General features: G+C 44.3%; 1 protein-coding gene across 10 annotated transcripts in view; it reads left to right on the forward strand.

The window, feature by feature from the left end:
- SH3KBP1 (SH3 domain containing kinase binding protein 1) overlaps window positions 1-24,256 on the forward strand; it is a 332,387-nt gene that overhangs the window by 168,450 nt on the left and 139,681 nt on the right. For 4 of the 10 annotated variants that reach the window (XM_081793831.1, XM_081793830.1, XM_081793827.1 and 1 more), the window contains 3 exons: window positions 3,059-3,162; window positions 17,625-17,754; window positions 18,314-18,373. In XM_081793831.1, the coding sequence (XP_081649957.1) occupies window positions 3,059-3,162; window positions 17,625-17,754; window positions 18,314-18,373 (294 nt within the window). Of the gene's footprint in view, window positions 1-3,058; window positions 3,163-17,624; window positions 17,755-18,313; window positions 18,374-24,256 lie in introns of those variants that run through there. The other 6 variants (XM_081793833.1, XM_081793828.1, XM_081793834.1 and 3 more) reach the window with 3 other exon arrangements.

Raw genomic sequence — 24,256 nt, forward strand, 5'->3', positions numbered from 1 at the left:
CCTTAAACTCCCTTAAGTTTTGGATGGACAGAGGCGACTGAAATGCAGTGTCTCCCATTGTCAGACACCCACCTCATTTTTTTCCTAATGTTTATTTATTTTTGAGACAGAGAGAGACAGAGCATGAACAGGGGAGGAGCAGAGAGAGAGGGAGACACAGAATCCAAAGCAGGCTCCAGGCTCTGAGCTGTCAGCACAGAGCCCGACGCGGGGCTCGAACTCACGCACCGTGAGATCGTGACCTGAGCCAAAGTCGGACGCTCAGCTGACCGAGCCACCCAGGCACCCCTGTCAGACACCCACCTGAAACTGGACTTTAGGTTGGGTAGACCTGGTAACAGTGATGTGCAGAAGTTGAGACCTGGAAGAGCAGCAGTCCAGGAATTTGGGTACAAACCTCAGGCTGTGTTGGACAGTATTGCAGGAAGCAGTTAAGTACAGAATTGCCGAGAATTTGGGACAAGATGTGAACAGAATTGGTTCATCCAGCATTGGAGGCGAGCTCTGAACTCAGACCAAGGAAATACTGCCACTCACTAGCTTGGTGTCTGTGGGTAAGTCATTGAGCCCCAGTTTTCTCATTTGCAAAGTGGTTGCTCATTCTGGCTCCTTTCTTTTTCTTTGCAAGCCATGTGGTTGGCAGGATGAGATATGGTGCTGGATACCAGAAGTGCTTTAGAAAAGATTGCCTGCTATCCCAGTGCCAGAGGGAAAAACTGTTACTGCCTGGGGTAAGGTCGGGTGGCCTTTACCATCAGCACCCTCTGGATATCTCTCTGTGACTCGCTTTTCTTGGTCCTGTATGTTGGCATTGTGTTTTATAGGACTTTATGCCACCAATTAAATAAACTTCTTAGAGGCTTTTAAGAAATGTCGATTAGCCTGGCAGACAGAAACTAGGAAATGTGTCATTCTTCCTGATACCAGACAGGGCTTTATGGAAGTCTGATGCAGAGATTTGGTTCAAGAGAAATCTGATTATTCTGTTCCAGGTCTGTTCTGAGTCTGCGGTGTCAGTCTGTTGTTAAAGAATACATCACTCTCTCTTCCGCCATTTGCGCACTACTGGGCTAGATGCTACTTTTTACAGAGGGTTTTGTGAATATATGAACCTGCATATAACTGTGTTTACCATTTCAGCTAACACTGGGTCTTCAGATGTTATTTTCAAGTCACTTTGGTGAGGGCTGGTGACTTCTGTGCTTATAAATGTTGGGCTGTAGACATTTGTCATGTTTACTTGTTCTGTGTTCAGATTTGTATCTGCAGAGTTTGCTTTTGATATAACATCAAGCGAATAAAGGTCTTAAAGATTTATAGTAGAACTTCATCTTCAGAGGTGTATGTGGGGGCAAGAGAGCCCCAGGGAGTAGGAGATGGGTGCCAAGACCGCCTCGTTGTCTAGACCTCCTCAGATAGGATGAGGGATCTGTACCCTTCACAACAGAGAGCGCTGGAGTTGCCTTCCGTCACTTTGGACGCCACGAAATTGCGGTAGAGTTCTTTGCCCTGCAGACCCACTCTTCCTGACTCCCCACAGGGAGAAGCCATGCTCCACGGGAGAGCCAGGCCCTCCATGGGTGGCCCTGTGCCACCTGCCAACAGTGCAGCCAGCACCTGGCAGTTGGCCTGAGAGCTCTGCGTTTGTCCTCGTCAGGACCAGGGGGCTAGGGGTTCTGCGCCAAGGGGTGGAGTGTATTTGTGCAGTCGCCAGAGACGTGATTAGACAAGGTATCGATTCCGAACTCCTGCCCCCTTCCTTCTGTTCGACTCTGTTCTTCCTTAGGGAGGTTCGGGCAGAGAAAAATAGAACAGAGAGAACTAGGCCACTGGCTTTTGAAAAATATTGATCTGTGAGCGCATGAGATGTAGCCCAGACCTTCCCCTTTGTGTGATGTCATGCTGCACGGGGGCCTTAATGTGGCCTGTGATCACTCCTGCAGGGATTTGCTTTCTTAGGGAAAAGACTAGAAAAGGAAAAGAGTCACTGTAGGCAGTATCCAAAAATAATGTCAGCGTTTCTAAATGTGTTGGCTTGAAGTCGGTGATCCCTTTGGTTTTCTAGGCCATGCGGTGGCAGGAGGGAGCACTGTGAGATGGTCAGCCTTGAGCAACAAACTTCTGAGCAGTGCTGGTCCCAGTCCTTCTCTTCGGTCCACCTCTCCCCAGCTTGGGCCTCCACTGCTGTCTGTCTGTCTGTCTGTCTCCCCACCCCACCCCCATCACACATACCACATGCATGTTCTTTCTGCCCGCAGTGCATGTCTGTGGTGTGGACACTTGCATTTGTACTTGAACCAGCTCTGAGCCAGGGCCTCCCAGTTGGGCCGCTCTGCGTGAGTGAGATGCTGTACCCTTGAGTGTCCTCCGGTCAAGTGAAGTGTGGTCCTGGCTTTTATCTTGATTTGCCTGGGTTGGCTCTGTGTAAGCAGCCAGGCCTCCTGCTAATGGGTCCCCTGGGACAGAGGGAAGAGGACAGAAGTGGATTTGTTGAACCCCTCTGGGGCATTTGAAATGGCACCAAGAGCAGGCTGAAATCTAATCAGCCTTTGCTTATCAGGCCTGAGTTCCACCACATTCAAAGGGTGATGATTAGTAAGAAAAAGGCCAGGATGCTTTATCTTTTCCTTTGCACACTGGGAAAAATTTCCTCTGCCTTGCTAGCATTAGAAGCAGACCATTCTTTTTACTCTACCACGTCACATCAGCTTTCATTAAAAATCAACGGCAGCAGATACAAAGCCCCACCCACAGAAACGCGTTTAAGGCAACACTGTGCGCCAGCGCTTCGGGGCTGGGGTCTTTGCCTTCTGCACCAGCGGATCGGTTTCTCATCTCCATGCCTTTCGACCCAGCAGCTTTTAAAAGACCAAGAAGCATTGCTCTGCTTTCTACTGCCTCTCTCTGAGACCAGGGCTGCCGGGCGGGCCTCTAGCCATGTCCCAGAGAGCGTATTTGAGACAAGTCAGCTTAATTGCCTGCATGCCTAGGAAGCCTCTCTTTAAAATCTAATTTCGAGACAAGAGCTGTATCTAAATATCTTGCTTTTCCCGTTCAGGCGAGCGACGGAGGCGCCGCTGCCAGGTGGCATTCAGCTACCTGCCCCAGAACGATGACGAGCTCGAGCTGAAAGTGGGCGACATCATAGAGGTAGTAGGAGAGGTGAGTGTGCCACGCAGGGGGAGGGGGGGTGGGTGGCCTCAGGTGGGCTGTCAGAACCCACCCCCGGTTGGCCTTGCTGTGGCGGATGTTAGAGCTTAAGGAGACCTTCGACGTTATCTAGTCGAGTCTCTTCTCAGAGGAAATGGGTTCCCAGAGAGGAACTCCACCAAGCCCATTAGGAGCAGGTGTGGGCCGTTGGAAATTACTGTCTTTGTCACACAGGCTGAGTACTTCTGAGGTCCCAGCCCGCTGCCTGGCTTTTCTCCCCCGCTTCAATGGCTAGGAGACTCCTGCCATCCAGAGTGACCCTGAGCCATCTCTAGAGGGTGAATTCAGTCTTCGTGGTGGGGCACACTGTGGATTCACAGGGAAAGAAAAGCGACATTTATCGAAGACCTAGTATAAGACAGATGTGACAAGGTTCTTTGCACGTTGGCCCATTGGTGGCCCATCACAAGCACCTCATTTTGTAGATGAGAAAAGAGACTCGAAAGACCCTAGAGGAGTCAGGGCCGAGTGTTAAAGCCAGGTCCACGTGGCTGGAGACCCTAGTTCTTTCCCCTGCACCACGTTCCCTTATTCCTCCTTGGTCCTGGCTGCTCAGAGCCAGCCCTGCTGGCGAAGTGCCCTGCCACACACTGGCACAGGCGTCTTAGACCCAACCCCTCCGTCCTGGGTGTTCGTGGATTTCAGACTTACAGTGTCATCATTCATTCTGATTCAACACATGTACCTGTATATAGAAATGCACTTCTCTGAGAGCCTTGGTTTCCTGAGTACCATTCGACCTTACAGAACCCCGTGATTTACAAAAAAAAAAAAAAAAAAAAAAGGAAGCTAGAAGTCAAGGAGGAGATTAAGTGAACTGTGGCATGGGTCCAAGTAGCAGGGCTGATGCTAGCCACCACATTCCCTGTTCATACAAACATAAAATAAGCATGCGTCAAAGCTTTATGTAACTCATTAATGAGGGGATCTGCAAGATGGTATGGTTGGCTCAGAGAGAATTGTGGAAGAGGAAAGTATTTATAATGACTTGAAAGAGAAAATACTTGATTAAGGTTGCTAAGTTGGATGCAAAACTACATCGTGTCCCCACGGGGCAGTAAACTATACCCTTTGAGGTTATCTTTTCTAGGGGATAAGGCACTTGTATCTCTGGCAGTCAAGATTTATTTTCATTGCTATCTGAACAGAATCATTCTCATCACTTTCGCTTTTCTGCCAGTTTACACCCGCACTAACAGAATCATAAATAGTAAATAGGGCATCAAACAAAGATACCTGTCTCTAGAGAATCAGTTACCGGGACTCCCAGTATGGCACCTGGAGGACACAAAGTAAGCACGTGTGCCTATCTCCCACTTTCTGGAGCATTTGTATTCATGTGTCATTCGTTCACCATTTTGTATCCCTGTTGCCAAGTCGGGCACATGGGAGCCGTTTGTTGAAAGATGAATGAGCAAAACAGGAAGGGGCCACAGAGGAGAAGGTTTATGCCAATGGTGAAAGGGACACATTCCTTTTTCCTTTTTTTTTTAATGTTTATTTTTGAGAGAGAGAGGGAGAGCGGGGGAGGAGCAGAGAGACAGGGAGACTGAGGATTGGAAGCAGGCTCTGGGCTGACAGCAGAGAGCCTGGCGTGGGGCTCAGACTCACCCATTTTGAAATCATGACCTGAGCCAAAGTCAGATGCTTGACTGACTGAGCCACCCGGGCTCCCCAAGGGACACATTTCTTAAGACCAAACCCATGGAAGAAATTCCAAGAGAAATAACGAACAGTGTGACTAATTAAAAAAAAAAGAATTAAAATTTTGGTATAATTTGCAGCAAGTTTAGCTAAAAAAAAAAAAAAAAGAACAACAGACAAAACATTTTGCAAGAAATGATCATAAAAAGTTATTATATATATCATATACGAAAATATATTAAGAAGGTACTGTAACAATGATAAGTGGTAGATAATTGTGTCATAGACCCAAAGCCCACAAGGGGAAAGAAAACTCTTTACCATGAGAAACTGTTCCACACTGCTATTAATGAAATAAATGCAAATTAAGACAATAATGGGTTCCTGCTTTTGAGAATCTCGAGAAAATACTTAGCGGTAAGACTGTGGCTAATACTGAGAAGTGGTGACTTTGTGCATATTTCTGATCCTAATATGAAGCTATTTAGCAAGGTATGGCAAGAGCTGTTAAAATCTGAATTAACAACCTTTGAGCCAGTAATCTCACTCCCGGGAATTTATCCAAAGAAAATGGTTAACAGAAAAAAAAAATATGTGAAACGCATAATTGCTTGTGATAATGAAAAATAATCAAGAGAGGGAATAGTTATGTGAATTAAGTGATATTATCCAGCTAGAAGATTGTGAAGACATTGATTGAGATGGTAAACCCAAGAGGCCTTTAAATCTTTATTTATTACAATACTGTGTTGTGATTTTCTGTTAAATTCTGCTAACCTGAGAGCTTTTCAACAGCAGGGATCTGGTTTTGATCGATCTTTCTATACATGGTACCTGGAATAGTGCCTGAAACCTGATACGTACTTTAATAAATGCTTGCTGAATAAGTAAATGGAAGTATGAAAAGATTCTTTTACAAAATAAATGAATAGATCAGGACACAAACTTGCATACACTAGGACACAGCTGTGTAAAATACATCTCCATGCATGTGATCAAAGACTGAAAGGGAACAATAATTGAAAATGCTTGTGGGGGTGCTGGGTGGCTCAGTGGGTTGAGCGTCTGACTTCAGTTCAGGTCATGATCTCGCAGTGAGTGAGTTCGAGCCCCGAGTCGGGCTCTGTACTGACAGCTCAGAGCCTGGAGCCTGCTTCAGATTCTGTGTGTGTGTGTCTCTCTCTCTGCCCCTCCCCTGCTCGTGCTCTGTCTCTCTCTGTCTCTCAAAAATGAATAAATGTTAAAAAAAAATTTTTTTTAAAGACTGTTAGTTAAAAAAATGCTTGTGTCACAGAAGATGGTTTGTTCTTTAGTGTTGCAATAATGTTTTAAGAAATACAAATCAAGATAAGGAGAATCATTAACAGCTTTCTGGGAAGTCGTGCCCACCCTCACCTGCCTGTTGGCTGTAGGGAAGGCAGGTGCGGATCGCTGAAGGAGAGGAGAGATTGCAGGTGTTCCTCTTCTCACCTAGATGACACAGGGTGCCCTTCGCACCTTCGGTGCTAGTCTCCTGTTCACTCACTGCCCTTTCATTGCTCGGCTTCATGAAGGGCTTGCTGCAAATCGGAAAAAGGAAAAATATGTAGCCTATGATAGTTATATAAAACAAAATGTAAAGGTTGGCCTTTTAAACCATATTTTATTTTTTATTAAACAAATTTTTAATGTTTATTTTTGAGAGACAGAGAAAGACAGAGCGTGAGTGGGGAGGGGCAGAGAGAGAGGGAGACACAGAATCCTAAGCAGGCTCCGGGCTCCGAGCTGGCAGCACAGACCCCGATGTGGGGCTCAAACCCATGAACCGTGAGATCATGATCTGAGCTGAAGTCAGATGCACAGCCCACTGAGCCACCTAGGTACCCCTATTTTTTACTTTTTTAAAATTAGTTTATTACTTTTTTTTAGAGAGAGAGGGCATGAGCTGGAGGAGGAGGGACAGAGGGAGAGAGAGCGAGAGAGTGAGTGAGAGAGAGTGAGTGAGAGAGAGAGAGAACCCCAAGCAGGCTCCACAGTCAGCATGGAGTCTGACATGGGGCTTGATCCCACAACCCTGGGATCATGACCTGAGCCAAAATCAAGAGTCAGACACTCAACTGACTGAACCACCCATGCACCCCTAGACCATATTTAAAAAATTATATGATCAAAAATTAAATTCCCCATTATTCCATTTTACTTGTAATATCGCAGATTTTTGGCCCTTGTCACTGTATAATATAAACTATGCCTTTTTATAATGGATGTATAAATGTCAGTGGGTAGTTACTCTCTCATTCTACTGAAAACTAAAGATAAACATCCCAAATAAATAAAAGCTCTTCACTGACAGGAACAGATTGAGGTAGGGCCCTAGTATTAGCTTTGCAATACTATAGAATCAATCCCTTCATCAGTAAAAATAGAACAGATGATGTCGTGTATGTGCATATAAATATGTTATATTCTTATTGATTGATTGATTCTACAGTATTGCAAAGCTATACACACACACACACACACACACACACACACACACAAAATGCACACACACCCTCTTACCCCAAAGGAAAAAAAAAAAAACCAAGACAACTCAGATCTTGTTTTTGGAGGTAGGGACTGCTGGGTTTTTTTTTAAATGTTTTATTTATTTTTGAGAGAGAGAGAGAGAGAGAGAGCAAGCAGGTGAGGGGCAGAGAGAAAAAGGGACAGAGGATCCAAAGCAGGCTCCGTGCTGACAGCAGTGAGCCTGATGCAGGGCTTGAACCCACAAACTGTGAGATCATGACCTGAGCTGAAGTCAGGCTCAACCGACTGAGCCACCCAGGCATCCCTGGACTGGTTTTTTGAAAAAGGTTGAATCAAGTAGAGAATCTTAAAACATGATATTTTATAGATATAAATTAAATTAGATATATATCTTATTAACACAATTAATTTGATTAAGGTAAGTAATATATATCTTATATAATTTTACCTTAAAATAAAAAAAAATGTGCATTCATTTCCATTTGTCACCTGGCTCATAGGGCCAAGGTGTTTTCCTTAAATATGGGTTTGCTGGTTTGAGTTCTAGCCTGTCTGCATCCATAGTGCATCCTCATGATTTCCTTCTTTTATTTTTAAATAGATTGACAACACTCCTACTAACATTCTACAGCCCACTGCCCCCACTCTCTTCTAATTATCTTGTCCACACCTGATTTGGCAGTTTGGTTTTTTTTAATTTTCAGATTGTTTGCCTTTATCCCTGTCACCACTCACTTTCTCTTCACACTTAGGTATTTTTGAGCAGTGTGACTGGTGGGCTAACAATCAGCACAACGGGCTTAGGCAGGTGGGTAGACACAGCCTGACCCTCCTCTGGCAGGAGTTGACTGCCAGCCCGGAATGCTCAGCCAGGACGGAGTGGGGAAAGCAGGGTTGTCCGGGCTGAGTGCACCTGGCAGAGTCACCTTGCTCCAGAGGGCACTTAACATGCCTCTGCCTCCTGGCTAGACTTTGGTTCTGCTCTCGTCATTAGATCCATCTCTGCGAACCTAAAAGGACCTGGGCTTCCAGTTCGAAAGGGAAAAGAGCAGACTGAGTTCTTGGGTATAGATATTTTTGAGGAAATCACTGTAAATGCACACTTGCGTCATTTTTGTCCAGAGTGGAGGGGACTAATAAATACAGGTGAAATTCTAAGACCAGAGATGGCATATAGACAAGCTCTTCAGGAGAAATGGCATTTGAGGTCTCTGGGGTTTCAAACCTGGCTTGTTGGCCTTTTTTTTTTTTTTTTTTTAAAGTGCATTGAAGCCTCTTTGTTTTCCTGTCTATGTCATCTAGAGCCTGGGAAAGGAGCCACTTTTCCTCTTGGGTTGGATGAACTTGGTCTCAACCAGTCTCTCTCTCAGCGATACTTGGTTTGGTTTGTTCCTTGTGGTTTGTTTTTGAGGTATTTTTCACTGGTCCCTAGTTAAGCTCCCTGGAGACCAATGGCTTCAATTTCAGATTAAAAATCCCCAACCTGGCCTTATCGTTTGCAAAGATGCTAACTTGGACTTGCAAGAAACTTAGGCATTTTTTTTAATTTGAGAGAGAGAGAGAGAGAGAGAGAGAGAGAGAGAGCGCGCTAGCCTCTCAAGCAGGTTCCATGCTCAGCCCCAGCCCGACGCTTGATCCCACAACCCTGGGATCATGACCTGAGCTGAAATTAAGAGTCGGGAGCTCAACGGACTGAGTGACCCAGGTGCCCCAAACTTAGGCATCTTCTTGCACCCACAGCTGAGGTTGCTTCTCTCAGCTAGCGTTAAACAGGCTGTTCAAATTCTTCAGAACTTTGTAAATCAGACAACCTTTGTGGGTATGGATGGGCATTTATGATAGTGTGAATTATAAGAAGAAATATGTATATCTGGCCTTTCATTTCTGTCACAGAGCCCCTAACACTCTTGACATTTCCTAAAAGAGTGATAAAGGTGTCTTTTGTTATGTTAATGAAGTAACTTTTGAAAGTCCTAAGGACTGGGGCTGGCTGCCAGTGGAGCCAATGTGTGTGATGAGAAGGTTGCAACTCTCAGTCCCACCCACTGACCTTGGGGAGGGGAGAGGAGCTGGAGGTTGAATCCCTTGCATGTGGCCGGTGAATTAATCAACCATGCGTGTGTAATGAAGCCTCCAAAAAACCCGCAAAGGACAGATTCAGAGAGCTTCTGGGCTGGTGAACAGGAGAGGTGCGTGGAGAGCGGTGTCTGGAGAGGATACGAAAGCTCCACGCGCTTTCCCCCGTGCCTTGCCCTGTGCAGCTCTTCCATCCACCTGTTCCTGAGTTAGATCCTTTTACATTGAGCCTGTGATCTGCTAAGTAGAATGTTTCCCTGAGTTCTGGGATCCGCTCTAGGAAATTAATTGACCCTGAGGTGGGCGTCATGGGAACTTCTGATTTATAGTCAGTGGGTCAGAAGTACAGGTGACATGGGGCGCCTGGGTGGCGCAGTCGGTTAAGCGTCCGACTTCAGCCAGGTCACGATCTCGCGGTCCGTGAGTTCGAGCCCCGCGTCGGGCTCTGGGCTGATGGCTCGGAGCCTGGAGCCTGTTTCCGATTCTGTGTCTCCCTCTCTCTCTGCCCCTCCCCCGTTCATGCTCTGTCTCTCTCTGTCCCAAAAATAAATAAAAAAAAACGTTGAAAAAAAAAATTTAAAAAAAGTACAGGTGACAAGCTGGACTTGAAGCTGGCGTCTGACGTTGGGGGCAGGGAAGAGCGCGGTCTTGTAGGACTGAGCTCTTCACCTGTGGGGTATGAAGCTGTCTCTGGGTAGATAGGGTCAGAATTGAGTTAAATGGTAGAACCCTGGGCTCATGTCTGGAGAATCACTTGTTGGTGTGGGGAAACCTCACTCCCCCCCCCCCCCCAACACAACTGGAACTGGGTCCAGGGACCCAAAATAGCAGGTAATCCTCATTTCATTTTTGGTGTAAGAACTTTGAAGACTTGCATATGAAGAAAGATGCCTTTTGTTTTATACTTGCCCATGAGAAAAGAAATTTCATTTAATTATTATTTTTTTTTTTACATTTTTATTCATTTTGGAGAGACCAAGAGAGCCAGAGCATGAGCAGTGGAGGGGCAGAGAGAGAGGAAGACACAGAATCCGAAGCACGTGCCAGGCTCTGAGTTGTCAGCACAGAGCCTGACACGGGTCTCGAACCCATGAACCGTGAGATCATGACCTGAGCCGAAGTCAGACACTTAACCAACTGAGCCACCCAGGTGCCTCGAAAGCAAGTTCATTTAAAAGTGGATTAATTAATAGGTGATCAAAGCATACCTAAATTCTTACCCATTAACGCACCCCTTGCTTTAGAAGGGTTTGTTATGTTTTCAAAAAAAAAAGATAACATTAATATAAAAATTTGTTGATTAAAATTCGAGGACCCAAAGAGCTTAGGCTGCTCTTTGGTCATTTCTCCCGGTAACTTTGGGTGGACATGACTGATTATGAAATGTGCAGAGATGATAGAGCATATTAAGGTGAGGGAAGCCATGATTAGAACAAAATGTGATTATATTAGAATCATCAGCATACAAAACAGGTTACAGCTGTATAAAAGCAACATGTTTGCAAGTTTAAATGTATTTATAAGAGGTTTACACAGCTATGGGATTTATCACATATTTGAGTGCTTATACTCTGTGACAGACAGGGATTCAAAGATTTATTGAACAGAATCTCTGCCTCGACACATGCTCAGTATAGTCAGGGAGGGTAAGACACATACAGCTAAGAAGCTAACTAATGACCCAAGATGGTACTACAGTGGTAAAGGATGGCATTGACAGATGAGAAAGATTTAACAACTTCTCCACTCACTGAGGGTGGAGAAGATGCTTCCTAGAACAGGAGGAATTTCAACAACGGGGCACGTGGAAGGTGAGAAGTATTTGGATTAATTCAGCAAGCACAGGGTGTATTGTGTAAGGTGCCGGGCTAGTCTGGAATACGGAGGATGGGATATTAGTAGAGCCTTGCTCTGGAGTCCAGAATGACCTGTGAACCTCCCAGCGCACGTGTGGAGTATAGGAAGCAGAAGCTGGCCGATGTGGTCAAATGCGGATGACATAAAAGTGACGGTGCCTCCCACACTGAAATTTTAAAGGGGTACCCCCATTTAAAGGTTTCTTACAGGGGTGCCTGGGTGGCTCAGTTGTTTAAGCGTCCGACTTCGGCTCAGGTCATGATCTCGCAGTTCGGGAGTTCGGGCCCCGCATCCAGCTCTGGGCTGACAGCTCAGAGCCTGGAGCCTGCCTCGGATTCTGTGTGTCTCTCTCTCTGCCCCTCCTCTGCTCATGCTCTCTCTCTCTCTCAAAAATAAATAAACATTAAAAATAAATAAAGGTTTATTACATATAGATTTTCTAAAATTGACACATTCCCACAATTTTCTCACCTGGGAATAGTGACAGGACACCAGACTTCAAGATCTTGATTCATCAGAAAGTTTATCTTACTGGCTTAATTTACTCTTTGCCCATATTTTCAAGCTAGAGTGATAGTAAGGTCTTAGCATAGAGTCATTTAGGAATTTGAAGGCCTGTAGTCGAGCCCGTAGCTGTTTTGAAGGATAGGACTGTCAAGTTTTGCTGAAGGATGTCTGCAAAAGCCCTTTCCACTGTGAGGAACATCATGGATGTTGCTCTGTCTCATTGGGCAGAGTTTGCCGAAGTCTTAAATAGAAGTTGTCCGTCTTCTTAAATCCTTTCCCTTTGAATTACTCTGCAGATTTCTCTTTTGAGGGGGCCCTTTCATGTGTAATCGGCTTCTTCTCAGAAGAACGAGGGGATAAAAAATCACCTTCCTATGTATATGGAACGTTGTGGCCTTGCCAGAAAGAGATAATTTGACAATGCACTACACAGGAGTGTGGGGGGTGGGGGGGTGGGGACGGGCCCAGGCATTTAGGACATAGATAACAGTTGTTTATATTTGGCATAACCAGCTTTCTGTGTCTCCCAATCAACAGGGATGGTTATTTAAAGTAACTAAAAAGGAAAATAATGTAGGTATGCCTTCAGGGAGTGGTTCCTTTAAAAATATTTTTTCACTAATTCCACTCATAGAAAAAGGTATTTTCTAGAAACACTTCGTGTTTTTTCAGCAATGTTCAAAAGGCAAAACTGTGTGTTAGAACATTCACATGAAGTTCTAGAGAAGGTAAAATCAATCAGGTGATAGAAATCAGATGAGTGGTTGCTTGTGGAGGTGGATTGACCAGGAACGGGCACAAGGGAATCTTCTGGAGGGATGGAAATTTTCCGTATGTTGATAGAGGTGAGGGTGACACAGGTGTATGCACTTGCGCAGACCAATTTACTGGTACTGTTACGATGTGTGCATCATACGAATTATACCTCAATTTAAAAAAACTTAAAAACTCTCCAAATATTTTTCTAGTGTTTTAAACATCTTCAAAATACTTTTCCTTACCTCTCAAAGATAGGAGAAAGGGCCAGTGTGGAAATTCTCACTTAATTATTTCTGAATAAATGTTGAGATATAATTAATGTAGAGCATTGTATTAGTTTTAGGCATGCAAGGTAATGATTTGATACATGTGTAGTGTATATTTTGACGTGATTACAGCAATGGATTTAGTTAACATCCATCACCACAGGTAGTTACAATTTTTTTTCCCCGTGATGAGAATTTTTAAGATCTATTCTCTTATCAGCTTTCAAATATGTAATATGCTACTGTTAACTATAGGCACCGTGCTCCACATTATATGCCTGGGATTTATTTGTCTTATAACTAAAATTTTGTACACTTTGCCCACCTTCATCTATTTCACGTACCCCCACCCCCTGCCTGTGCCAGCCACCAGTCTGTTCTCTGTATCCATGAGTTTGTGGGTTTGTTTTTTTTTAGATTCCACATATGAGATCATATAGTATTAGTCTTTGACTTATTTCACTTGGCATAATACCTTCAAAGAACTAGGAAGAGAACAAATGAAGTGAAAGGTTGGTAGAAGGAAGGCGAACACAAAGATCAGAGCGTAAATAAATGAAATGGAGTCTAAAAAGATAATGGGAAAGATCAGTGACACTAAGAGTTGATCTTCTGAAAAGATAAACAAAATAGACATCATTAGCTAGACTCCCCCAGGAAAAAAGAGGACTCAAATAAATAAAATCAGAAATGAAAGAGGAGAGGTTAGAACCGATAACACAGCAATACAAGGGATAGATAGAGACTATTATGAGCCATTATTCACCCACAAATTGGAAAGCCTAGAAGAAATAGATTCATATAACCTATGAAGTCAGAACAAATTTTGAGGAAGTTTTTAGTCATGTTAAGGTGTGGGCCCTTCCTTAAAGCTTGACTCTTCCATTTTCCTTCCTAGAAAGAACGGTAAAACGGCTCTTGGAACGATGGAGCTGACCTCATTTGCCTGTGTGCCTCTCCCTCCCCTGTGACTCCCACACCCTTACCCCTCCAGCCTTCTTCTCACCCAGCTGTGGGCTACGAAGGGTTACATGCACGTAAAAAGCCATAGCAGCCCCTAAGCGGCAGCCTGAGGTAGACTTTAAAGCCGGTCCCTTTCTCAGTACGGTTGACAGGTCAAACTTGAACCCTGGTAAGCGGAAACTCTTCCGAATAGCTGTGTACCCCAGACCGCATGGTCATCTTTGTATTCGCAGGCATCCTCTTTGGTGCCTTATGCATGTAGATAATGTGTATAAAATTGGCTGGAAGTGCTGAAAGTCACTCCGCCACTTCCCCAGCTTCCAACAGGGCTAAAAGCTCGAAGTGGCCTCCTTAGGCAGTGAACCCACTTAGAGGCTGGCGATTGTGAAGACGTGGGGATTGCAGGGCCCCCAGCACAAACCATTGAAGTTTCTTTCTCAAACACTGCCAGGAGCCAGCCACCCTGTTCCCAGCTCCGGGCCGAAGATGGGGTTGGCTCTCGGGACATAGCCGTGGGCTCCGGAGCTGGCTGGGTCAGTCACAGGGACACGGGGTGGGCGTTGTTCTCAGCCTAGAGCCAAGGCCTGCAGAAGGCCGTTGATGTGTGTGTTAGTGTCGGAGAAGGTGGGTATCGGCTCCCCTTCGTCACTCTCCTTGGGGCAGAAATTATAAGCCGTCGGTAACATCCACAATCCACACTTTATTGCCAAGGGACACATTTCTACATTTCTTTCTTTTAAATAGACAAACAAACATAAGCAAGCTTGGGTTCTAAGTGGGGGGTGCACAGGGTCTGTATGTTCCCTTCTTTGTTGCTTCTCCAGCACAGTGTCTTTGTTTTGTTCACCACTGAATCTGCCCCAAGGTCCTAGGGCAGCGCGGGCTGGGAGCTTATGAAATATTGGTCGGATAGAGAGGGGCACACAAACTTGGGCCCGGCGGCACTTAATTAAGAACAGTGGCTAACACAGTCATGTCCCATGTCCAAAAGACACGTCCCACAGTTTTTGTCCCTTTTGCTCCTCACAGTAGCGCAGGTCCTTCGGTCGGCGAACCAGGGCTTCATAGACCCCCATAGCGGGTTTCCTCGAATGATTTCCCGGCGTTTTGTTCGTTTATTCATTCAAAGTGTGAGGTACTGTGCTCTACTCTTTGACTGACGGAATGAATGTAATTACTCTGGGCTTCAGTGTCCTCATCTCAATACGGGAGGTTGAACTCTAGAATACTGCTGAAGAGGAATAGTCGGAGGGCGAGGATCATTTTTACCCCCCACCCCCCACCCTGTCTCTAGCCTGGATCTTGCAACTAAAGCAGCAGGGTACGGGAAGAAATAGCACTGAACGACTCTCACCGGTCCAGGGGCCGGGCAACCCGCCCCGCCCCCACTGCCACGGCGCCAGTGATGGGGAGCGTACCCCCCAGGCAGCGAGCGGTGGTTTCATCGCCCCTCCGCTCCCTGCCTGCGTGGCTAATGATAGACCTCTGCTCTTTCCCTCTTGGCCACTCCTCTCAGACTGTGCCGTGACATGGATACAGGCATCTGGGGGTGTGGTGAGGTGAAGACACCCCTGTTTTCCCAGCAGGCGGCTGACCAATCCCACACATCAGGAGTACTTCCTTCAGGGATCTCAGGCTGGAGCCGCCTTTTACTGGGAATGGAACTGTTTTAGATACCGTCAAACCGAATTGAATGGAGTTGGCCCGGCTGCCCTGCGCTGTCTGTCGGGGATTACGCTAGGGACTGCTCCTTTGTGGTCTGTGCCCTCGGTTTTTCCTCCTGCCCTGTGATTCTGGGAGAAAGAAGGTCGTTTTATGGTTCCTTATTCAGGACAAGTACAAAGGACCCCCGCTATAAATCCGGTGACTATTTATATTCAGGCTCATGGCGAATTTTCCCAACCATCCTAATCCTATAAAAAGCTCCTTGAAAGAATAACACATATCAGTTGAGTTGGCATAGTAACATGGAATGGTTTCAACTGAAATGCTGTTAAATGCCACGATTTGGTATTGAATAGTCACTGGGACAGTTGTACATGGATGTCTGGATGCTTTCCCGAAGATTTCTGTGATCACGCAGATATAATCGCCACTGTGCAAGTCTGTATTTCATGAGTTCCCTAACAAATGCTCCAAACGGCATTTTCGTTGTCTCCACTGCACAGGTCCTGTCAGCTCCCCCCTTTCTGGAGTGTCTCACGCACCCCCTTCTCCTACTTACATCTATCATTCATCCTCTTCAAGGCCAACCTTAATTTTGATTTTTTTTTTTCTCAAAGGCTTCCTGTAGCATCCCAAATCTCGGTGAGCTCGACTTTGTGTAACAAGTCTGGTTTGTGCTGAGTCATGGCATTTTCCCATCTATTCACTGCCCATTACTAGCTTTTTGTCACACCAGTCCTCTCCCCTCTTTCGATCACGTGCCCTCTCTCCCTTCGTACATTGTCAACTGCTTGAGGGAAAAAACAGCGATGCCCTGTACAGTTCTGTGTCCCTAGCCCTTAGTGTAGAGTCGTAATACATTTGTCTTCAACACTGAATGAGTGTATTCATTATCCCCATTGTATAGATAGGAACCCAGGGTTCGGTTTGGTAGGAAATTTGAATGAGGTCGGACAACTGCTAAGCTTCAGTAGGATTTGAACTGGACTTTTGACTCTAATATCCCTTATCTTTTTTGTTTTAATTGTTTTAGCTGTTAAATTGTATTTGTCAGTTTGAATTGGTGATATATGCATGTGGTAAAAAAAAATTCCAAAGGTTCAGGGTCTCTTTCTGTTATATCGCCCACACAAGTAACTTAATGTTTGCTTCTTCTCAGAATGTTCTGTCACTTTCCTCCAAGAAGCCATCTTGCTGTTCTCTTAGTGGCTCCATCATGAAATCTTGGAATGACTTTTTACCTTCCTCTTGATCGTCCCAGCGAACTGGTGTCTCAAGACCAGCTCATACCTCAGAGGGCCTTCCAATCCATACCTGCCTTCTGCACTGTCACTGCTCCCCCAGATCCGGCCTCACTCTCCCAGCCAGAGGACTGCAGTCTGGCCGCCCTCCCTGCCTCTCTTCACCCAGTTGCGGTTCTTCTCAGGGTTATCTACAACCCTTCAGAAACCTGCAGGGAGTTCTCCCTTCCAATTGAGTTTGTAGCTCAGGGCTTGTCAATTGCTTTCGTTAGGCCATCTAGTTAATTTGGGTAGTCTGGGGAAGCCATGGTCAGTTGTTAAATAATGGTTTGAAATGCATAAAATGAAGCCTACGATTATAAAGGGAACCATTGCAGTAGCTATCAAGCTATTTTTGAAACAAATTTTGATATGATAATCTAAGTTTAACTTCTCATTTTAATTAATATATAATTCCCTATGAACACATTAAATAACAAGGTCCCCAGCAGGTTGGTAACTATCACCACTTCATAGTACTGATGGGTGCAAATGATATCTTGAGATACCCACACCATCTGTGATGCAATATGAATATGTCCATGAGTTGTTTGGTGACCAGTCACAGGTCCGTCTACTCTTACTGTGTTACCTACATTTTGTAAGCAAAGGAAATGCCAAATTTTAGTTTGAGGTTAGCGAAAACGAAGTGTTAGTTATTTTCCACTTGTGTTTATGGGCCCCAGGCTCAGCCCCCCCACCCCGAGTCTGAATCTCAAGACTCCATGAGGCTGGTGATCTCATTCCCTGTTAACTTGTAAACTCTGGGTCCTTCTGCTCTCCCTGTGTGGGCTCTGCGTTGTGCACCATACAGGTGGGAGAGAAGACTGGGAACCACAGTGTCTAACCTGAGTCCTGCATCTCTGTTCTTGTGTTTGCATCTGTGCAGGTAGAAGAAGGATGGTGGGAAGGCGTTCTCAATGGAAAGACTGGAATGTTTCCTTCCAACTTCATCAAGGAGCTGTCGGGGGAATCGGATGACCTGGGCATTTCCCAGGATGAGCAGCTCTCCAAGTCAAGTAAGGAAGCCCCCGATGCAGGAAGGGAGTGCGGGCACCCACAGGTGCTGCTCCAGCCACCCCTCTGTTCTGTAGCTTGTGCCGAGTGACAGTGACAGAAGCTCACGAGTACACTCTTGGTTATGCTGCCTTAACCCCTGTGGTTTAGTAGGTTATCATTGTAAAGGTGTGAACTGCACACCTTTGTGAGTGTGCAGATGCACACTGTGCATCTCTGGATGAGTGACCGTCAGCCTTCATGCCGTGGTCCTATTCCCCTCTGGCTCCCATTACTGTGCTTCCATACACTTCTAAAGTGTCACTCCCTGCAAGTTGATAGTTATTTTTTAAATGAACCAGACGAGACTGTATTTCTCACCGTCCCTTGAGGAACTTGGAGAAAAATGGCACACCCACACACACAAAACCCGCTGGTGGTGAGAAGGGCTGTGCTCGGGACGACTGCATGCCAGGTTTCTTACAAGTATGACAAGACAGCGGAGAGTCCAGCCCCACCTTGGGTGAGCATGCGTGTCTTTCTGCGATGGTGAGAACGAACTCCAGGTCTTTCTTTCTCCAGGGCCTGAAGCTCTCCTCCCTCCAGCTTCTCTGCTGCCCTTTCCAGCTCATGGAGCAAAAGGTCAGGACCGGGAAGCTTTGTTCTCCCAGTCGCTAACCCAGCTTCCTACGTGGGCGTCTGTGTATCTCATGTGCCGTCTTGAGCCAAGGTCATGGTGTGAATGTCGTAAGCGGCTCGACTGTGTCATAGTGGTGCGCCACTCCCTGGGGTGGCAGACTCCCCTTTTAAGCCCAGTGCTGTCAAAATAATACTAAAACGTCTTTCTTTTCCATTTGGGAAAAATCTGACTTGAGTGGTGCTCCCAAGTTAGTTGTGTCTCTTTTATTTAACCAGTAGCACGACGGACAGGTTCCCGATTTGGAGGTAAAGCCACTTCTGGAGAAGTGCTCGAGTGACCTTCTTCCCTTGGTCTCTCAGTAGCGTGGGCTCCTATGGCCTGTCATTCATAGAAACATCAGATCTGGCTGGTTGGCTCATAGGCTTCAGCTATACCCTTTCCTTCCACTGCCAGAGCCAGGGACCCCACCCCACCCCTGAACTCCGTTCCATCCTAGGGTCTGTGGTAGGAAAGATGGGAGGTGATTTTGGAGCAAGTGAAGCATCTTGCAGCTCCTGCTGCCTTCTCTGGCTTGGGGTCAGGTGATTCTCTGCTTCCCAGTTGTACCTGGTAATTGGGTCCTACAATAACAATACTGTACCTCAAGGATGTTGTAAATTAAATGGGCTAAGAGGGAGGACCAAATCGGATCATTATAGCATTATTTCCATGGGGGAGTGTGTTATGAGTTCTAATGGCAATTATGTACATAAACACCTCGCCCATATAAGGCGGTCCGTAAACGGTCACTTTCATTGTTAATCCTGATAAAGCCCGGGATGTAACCAGTTTATATATTGAGGCTGCTGCATACCATTTGGTACCCTGCTCACTGAAGCTCTGTCTCTGCATGTTTAAATTACTTTGGGACTCCTTGGCTGAGGCAGAAAAAGAGATCTGGAGAGGTATCGGACAACCTGTTTGGGAGACCCTTGACCTCTCGGTATCCTGCCATTGTTAGCTATGCTTTCAGAGCTGAAGGGTCAGAGAAGTAATGCCTTTTGTATTTTTGGAATTACTGAAATAAACTGTCTCCTCCTGCTCTGATTTAATAATATGGACTTTTGATCCCGCCTGACTCCCTCAGCCCAAAACACATGGTGCTGGATTTCTGGGGTAGGAGGTTAGGAGACTCAGTGGAATGGTCTCTACTGGTCACCTAGCCTTCCTTCACATACTTGGCAGGGGCTGTTTCTCTTGGAGAGACTTTTCTCCCCAACACTCATTCAGTTGAAAGCCCTCCATTTCAGGACTAGGAGAGCCCCAAATTTCAGCAGCCACATTTAGTTACCTCAGATTCTGTCCCTTGTTGAGGGGGTTGTGAGGTCCCTGAAGAGGCATGGTCTCCTAACAAGGATGGATGCTTCTGAAAGAACTACAGAGCTTTGGCAATCTTGCAGTATGTACAGTTAGGACAAGAGGGCCCATCTCTCCATCTCTCCATCTGTCCACCCATATCTATCCATCTTTTCTCCTTTCTTCCTTCCTTCGTTCCTTCCTTTCTTCCTTCCTTCCTCCCTTCCTTCCTCCCTTCCTTTTTTCCTTTCTTCCTCATTTTCTTCTATTCCTCATACATCCAATCTTTACTGAGCCCCTGTTATTACTAAGACACTGCACAAGACACTGAAGATATGCAGAGACAAATCAGATGGGGTCCCTGCCTTCAGTCAGCTCACATTATAGAAACTGGGTGCAGAAACCAGTTCAGGGAGGTGCCCCATGTGCTCCATGTGTGGCTGAGGAAAATGGTATACAAAGGTGGAGAGACCAGTCCCATCGGGATGTGGGGACAATGGTGGTCACAAAGGACTTCATAGAAAAGCAAATGTGATGATAACGTCCCTGTGGCTTGCTGCCTTGAAGCAATCCCCTGAAAGAGAAAGAGCATCTCTCAGTGTTCTCATAGGTTTTTCAGTAGCTGTTTATACTCTGATGATAAAATGTGTATCAGATGGTAAAATGTATAAAATGTAGATCAGATCACACACAGAAGTTATGTATACTGGGAGGATTTGTTTAAGTGGAACCTTTAGCTTTAGAATGATCCTACTTGTTCTCTACTGCCAGAGAATGGCATCAGTAGTTTCAATGTGCTTTATTTTAACTTTTTAGATTTTAAAATAATTACAGAATCACAGGAAGTTGCGGAAAAAAAAAAACAAACCCAGAACTGTACAGAGAGATCTCACATACCCATCACCCAGTTTTCCCCGGAGATAATATCTTGTGTGACTATAGTAAATGCCTATTTACTTTTATCATAAAACTGAGAAAGACAAAGGTATAGCTAATGCACAAGAGACATCTAGGGTTTTACTCTGGTATGAGCTAAGCTGTATTTAATCAAGGTCTGTGTTAGGACAGCCCACTTAATATTCCTAATGTTTGTGCCATTTTGGTAATTTTTAGAGAGGCTGGTGGCATCCTAAAAATCCTCTTAATTTAAATGCTACCAGACATCATGGTGAGGTTTTTTTAAGACAGACAAAATCTATGTCCTGGTGCATATGAATAAAACTTTGTGTATATTGTGTCCTTGTATATCTCTATCTTGCACACACACACCTATATGTGTACATAATTATTTGGTATTTGTACTCTTCATATTTCTATTTCCAGAAAGTATTTGAGCATAGTTATTAAGTTGAGTTTTGTCAACCGGTGATGAATGTGATAGAAGAGACCTTGCATTGTATTTATGCAGAAGTGTACCCGGACAGCTTGACACATGGCAGGGGTTCAGTAAGCTCTTGCTGAATCCTTTGTCACTCGAAGGCGGCATTTTCATCTTTGAATGACAGGTGCAAATTGCTTGAACTTGCTTTTCTTTTACCCTGATGTGTTTTTATATATGGTGGTTGCTTATGAAAATCTCTGAACTTTAGGTCTTTGTTCAGGGTAATCTAATCTGTCAAGGAAAGAGTTACAGCAGTTGGGTTGGTTGATAAGTTGGTTTAAACCTTTTACCTCAGATAAGAAAATTCATAGCTATGTAGTAGCAAAAACTTGCTGCATATTTAAATTTGAAAACACTGTTATATTTTATAGGATTTATGAAACATTAAAGGTACTTTTTTTCAGATATTTTTATAAACTTGTTATTATAGAGAATTTCTAACATACATACAAGTCAAGAGAATAGTGTAATGAACCCCTGAGTGCTCATCACCCAGCTTCAGCAGCTATCAGCCTTTGGCCACTTGATTCTATTTATACCACTGCACAGTCTTCCCCCATATTATTCTGAAGCAAACTCCAGATATCGTGTAATTTTATCCATAAATATTTCAATATGTATCAATAAGAAGGTGCCTTAAAATACCCTATCGCACCAAAAATAAATAAATAAATAAATAAATAAATAAATAATGGCAGTTCCTCAGTGGAATTACAGGTGCAGTCAGTGTCCACTTCCCCTCAGGATCTTTTATTTTTAGTACACTTTGTTAGTTTGAATGTGCATGCGAAGGAGGTACATGCATTGTAATTTGTGTCTGATTATAATCAGATTATGTTTCAAGTCTTTCTAAACCTATAGATTCCTCTCCATCTCTCCCTTTTTCCTTGTAATTTTTTACTGAACAAACTGATGTCCTTTGTCCATTAACTTCCCACTGTAAGTCTTTGCCGATTTCACCTCTGCTATATCATTGACTCTGTGTTCCTATAAGTTGATAATTGATATAAAACATTTTTTCCCTCAAACTTCATAGATGGTGATGGGTCACCTATATGGAGGCTCATAAGGTCTGGCTGTCTTTCTTTTTGAATGTTAGCAGCCACTGATGATTATCACCCGGATCTGTCAGGGCTTGCAAAGTGACACCAACAAGGAGCGTTTTAAAAGAATGAAGTGGGCTCCCATGTAGCAGACCAACGGAGAAAAAAATTTGAGTAAATTAGGTTTTTACAAAATAAAACATACCAGTGGTTGTAATAATAGTGCAGGCAGGATCTTATGTCAGGGATGGAAAGGAATTTAGCCATCTTCTGGCCTGGTGTCAGATAAGAACACTAAAGTCTAGTGAAACAAAGTCCTGGGTGTGGCATGGCTTATGAGTGACATGGCCGCAGTCACATGCAGGCTTTTCACACACACTTTGGTATCGCCTTTATTCTGGCCTGCAGTTTCCCCTTTCACAGAGCGTCTGACAAATTTCAAATTGTAGTGGAGTTTAGCTTATTTCTTCTTCTTATCACGGATCAGGATTAATTACCTTTTCATTTTCTGCTTTGCATGTGCTAGTATTGACTAAATAATGTAAAACGTAGCTAGTCAGAAATTCTATTGATCTATTAAATTGTAATCAGAGAATATCCTGAATCCATAAGACTTATTTGGCCTGAGGGGCAAATCCAGATCTTACTATTGTCCGATCTCATTTTCAGACAAATTTTGCTTCATAGTTAAGGCATAAACATGTATTTTCTTGTTTCTAGCATCTTTTTTAATATTACTGAATTTCTCAGATTCTAAAGTAACTGTTGTAAAACTAAAAAGTATTCCTGTTAATTTTCTTTAAAGAGACATTGTTTAGCTACCGAAACATTTTCAATTATTTTCCATAATCTTCAGAGGGAGAAAGTTTGCATTTCCATTCTATAACCATTAACAGCCATGAGATTTCAGTTTGAATTGACTTTGTTGTTTTCCTAATTCCTTAATTGGGAATGTTAGATTCTGATGCTTTAGTGACTTGTGAAGCTAAGACAAAGATGGAGACAGCCTTTTAAAACTTGGGGCACACCACTTTCATGATATACAAATATCGTATTTCATTAGTTGTAAGAAACAGATTGTTCTTTTTTGTTTTGTATTTTCTGTTCTTTTTAATATTAGATGGTATTTGTTTTGTGTATGATCTTCTGTTAGCAGTGAAGGGCAATTAACAAGTTGACAGAACAGTTTCAGGCAAAATTAAATGCTACGATAAGCATATGATTTTGTGTTGAAATTCTAAAATTCTTCCTTTTTGCAGCGTTTTCTGCAAAATATTTAAGTATTAATATTTAATAGTGATGCTAGAGGATTTCTCCCAATAGAGTAAACAGCACTTATATTCATGAACTTTCTTCCAATTGCCCATCTCTTTTGCTCTTTATTTTATTATTATTATTTTTTATTTGAGAGAGAGAGAGAGAGAGAGAGAGAGAGAGAGAGAGAAAATCCCAAGCAGGCTCCATGCTTAGCAAGGAGCCTGACGCGGGGCTTGATCCCACGATCCTGGGATCATGACCTGAACCGAAATCAAGAGTCAGATGCTCAACCAGCTGAGCCACCCAGGTGTCCCTCTTTTGCTCTTCAGCTAGAGCAAGTATGTCCTCACTCAGTCCCAGCCCAGGCATACAGCGTACAGGGGGTTTTGCACCAACACTTGGCCGTTCGGAGACATCAGAGCTGTGGTGTCCCTCAGTGATCCTCAGACTTGGTCCTAGGCAAGAACGCAGGGAGGTTCTGTTATATTTGGAGGGACTTTATCAAAATACTGATTTCTTCTTCTTACGTTTACTTTTTCTGACGCTGAGAGGACCCTTGCTGTTCATCATGGGAGGGCCTTGACTGCAAAACATCTACATTCCTTAGGAGTAATGTCACCTTAATGACCAAAGGGGAGTAAAAATTTGCCCAAAGAAAGCAACGGCTGTTACTTGCTCCACTCTTTTGTCATCAGAGTCCTCAAGAACTGCAAATCTAACAAGAACCTTTGAAACACTTGATTGTTTCTTTGGATGGTTCTTATGCAGCCAGTGATTGTGAACATCTAAATTTGTGCTTTAATTGGACGGAGCATATTTGTCATAAAGGGCAGATTTCAGGGCAACGGTGTCCCACCGTGCCTGTAGGA

Source organism: Panthera onca, chromosome X (genome assembly GCF_046562875.1).
Source record: "Panthera onca isolate mPanOnc1 chromosome X, mPanOnc1 haplotype 2, whole genome shotgun sequence".
In the NCBI taxonomy this organism is placed as follows: domain Eukaryota; kingdom Metazoa; phylum Chordata; class Mammalia; order Carnivora; family Felidae; genus Panthera; species Panthera onca.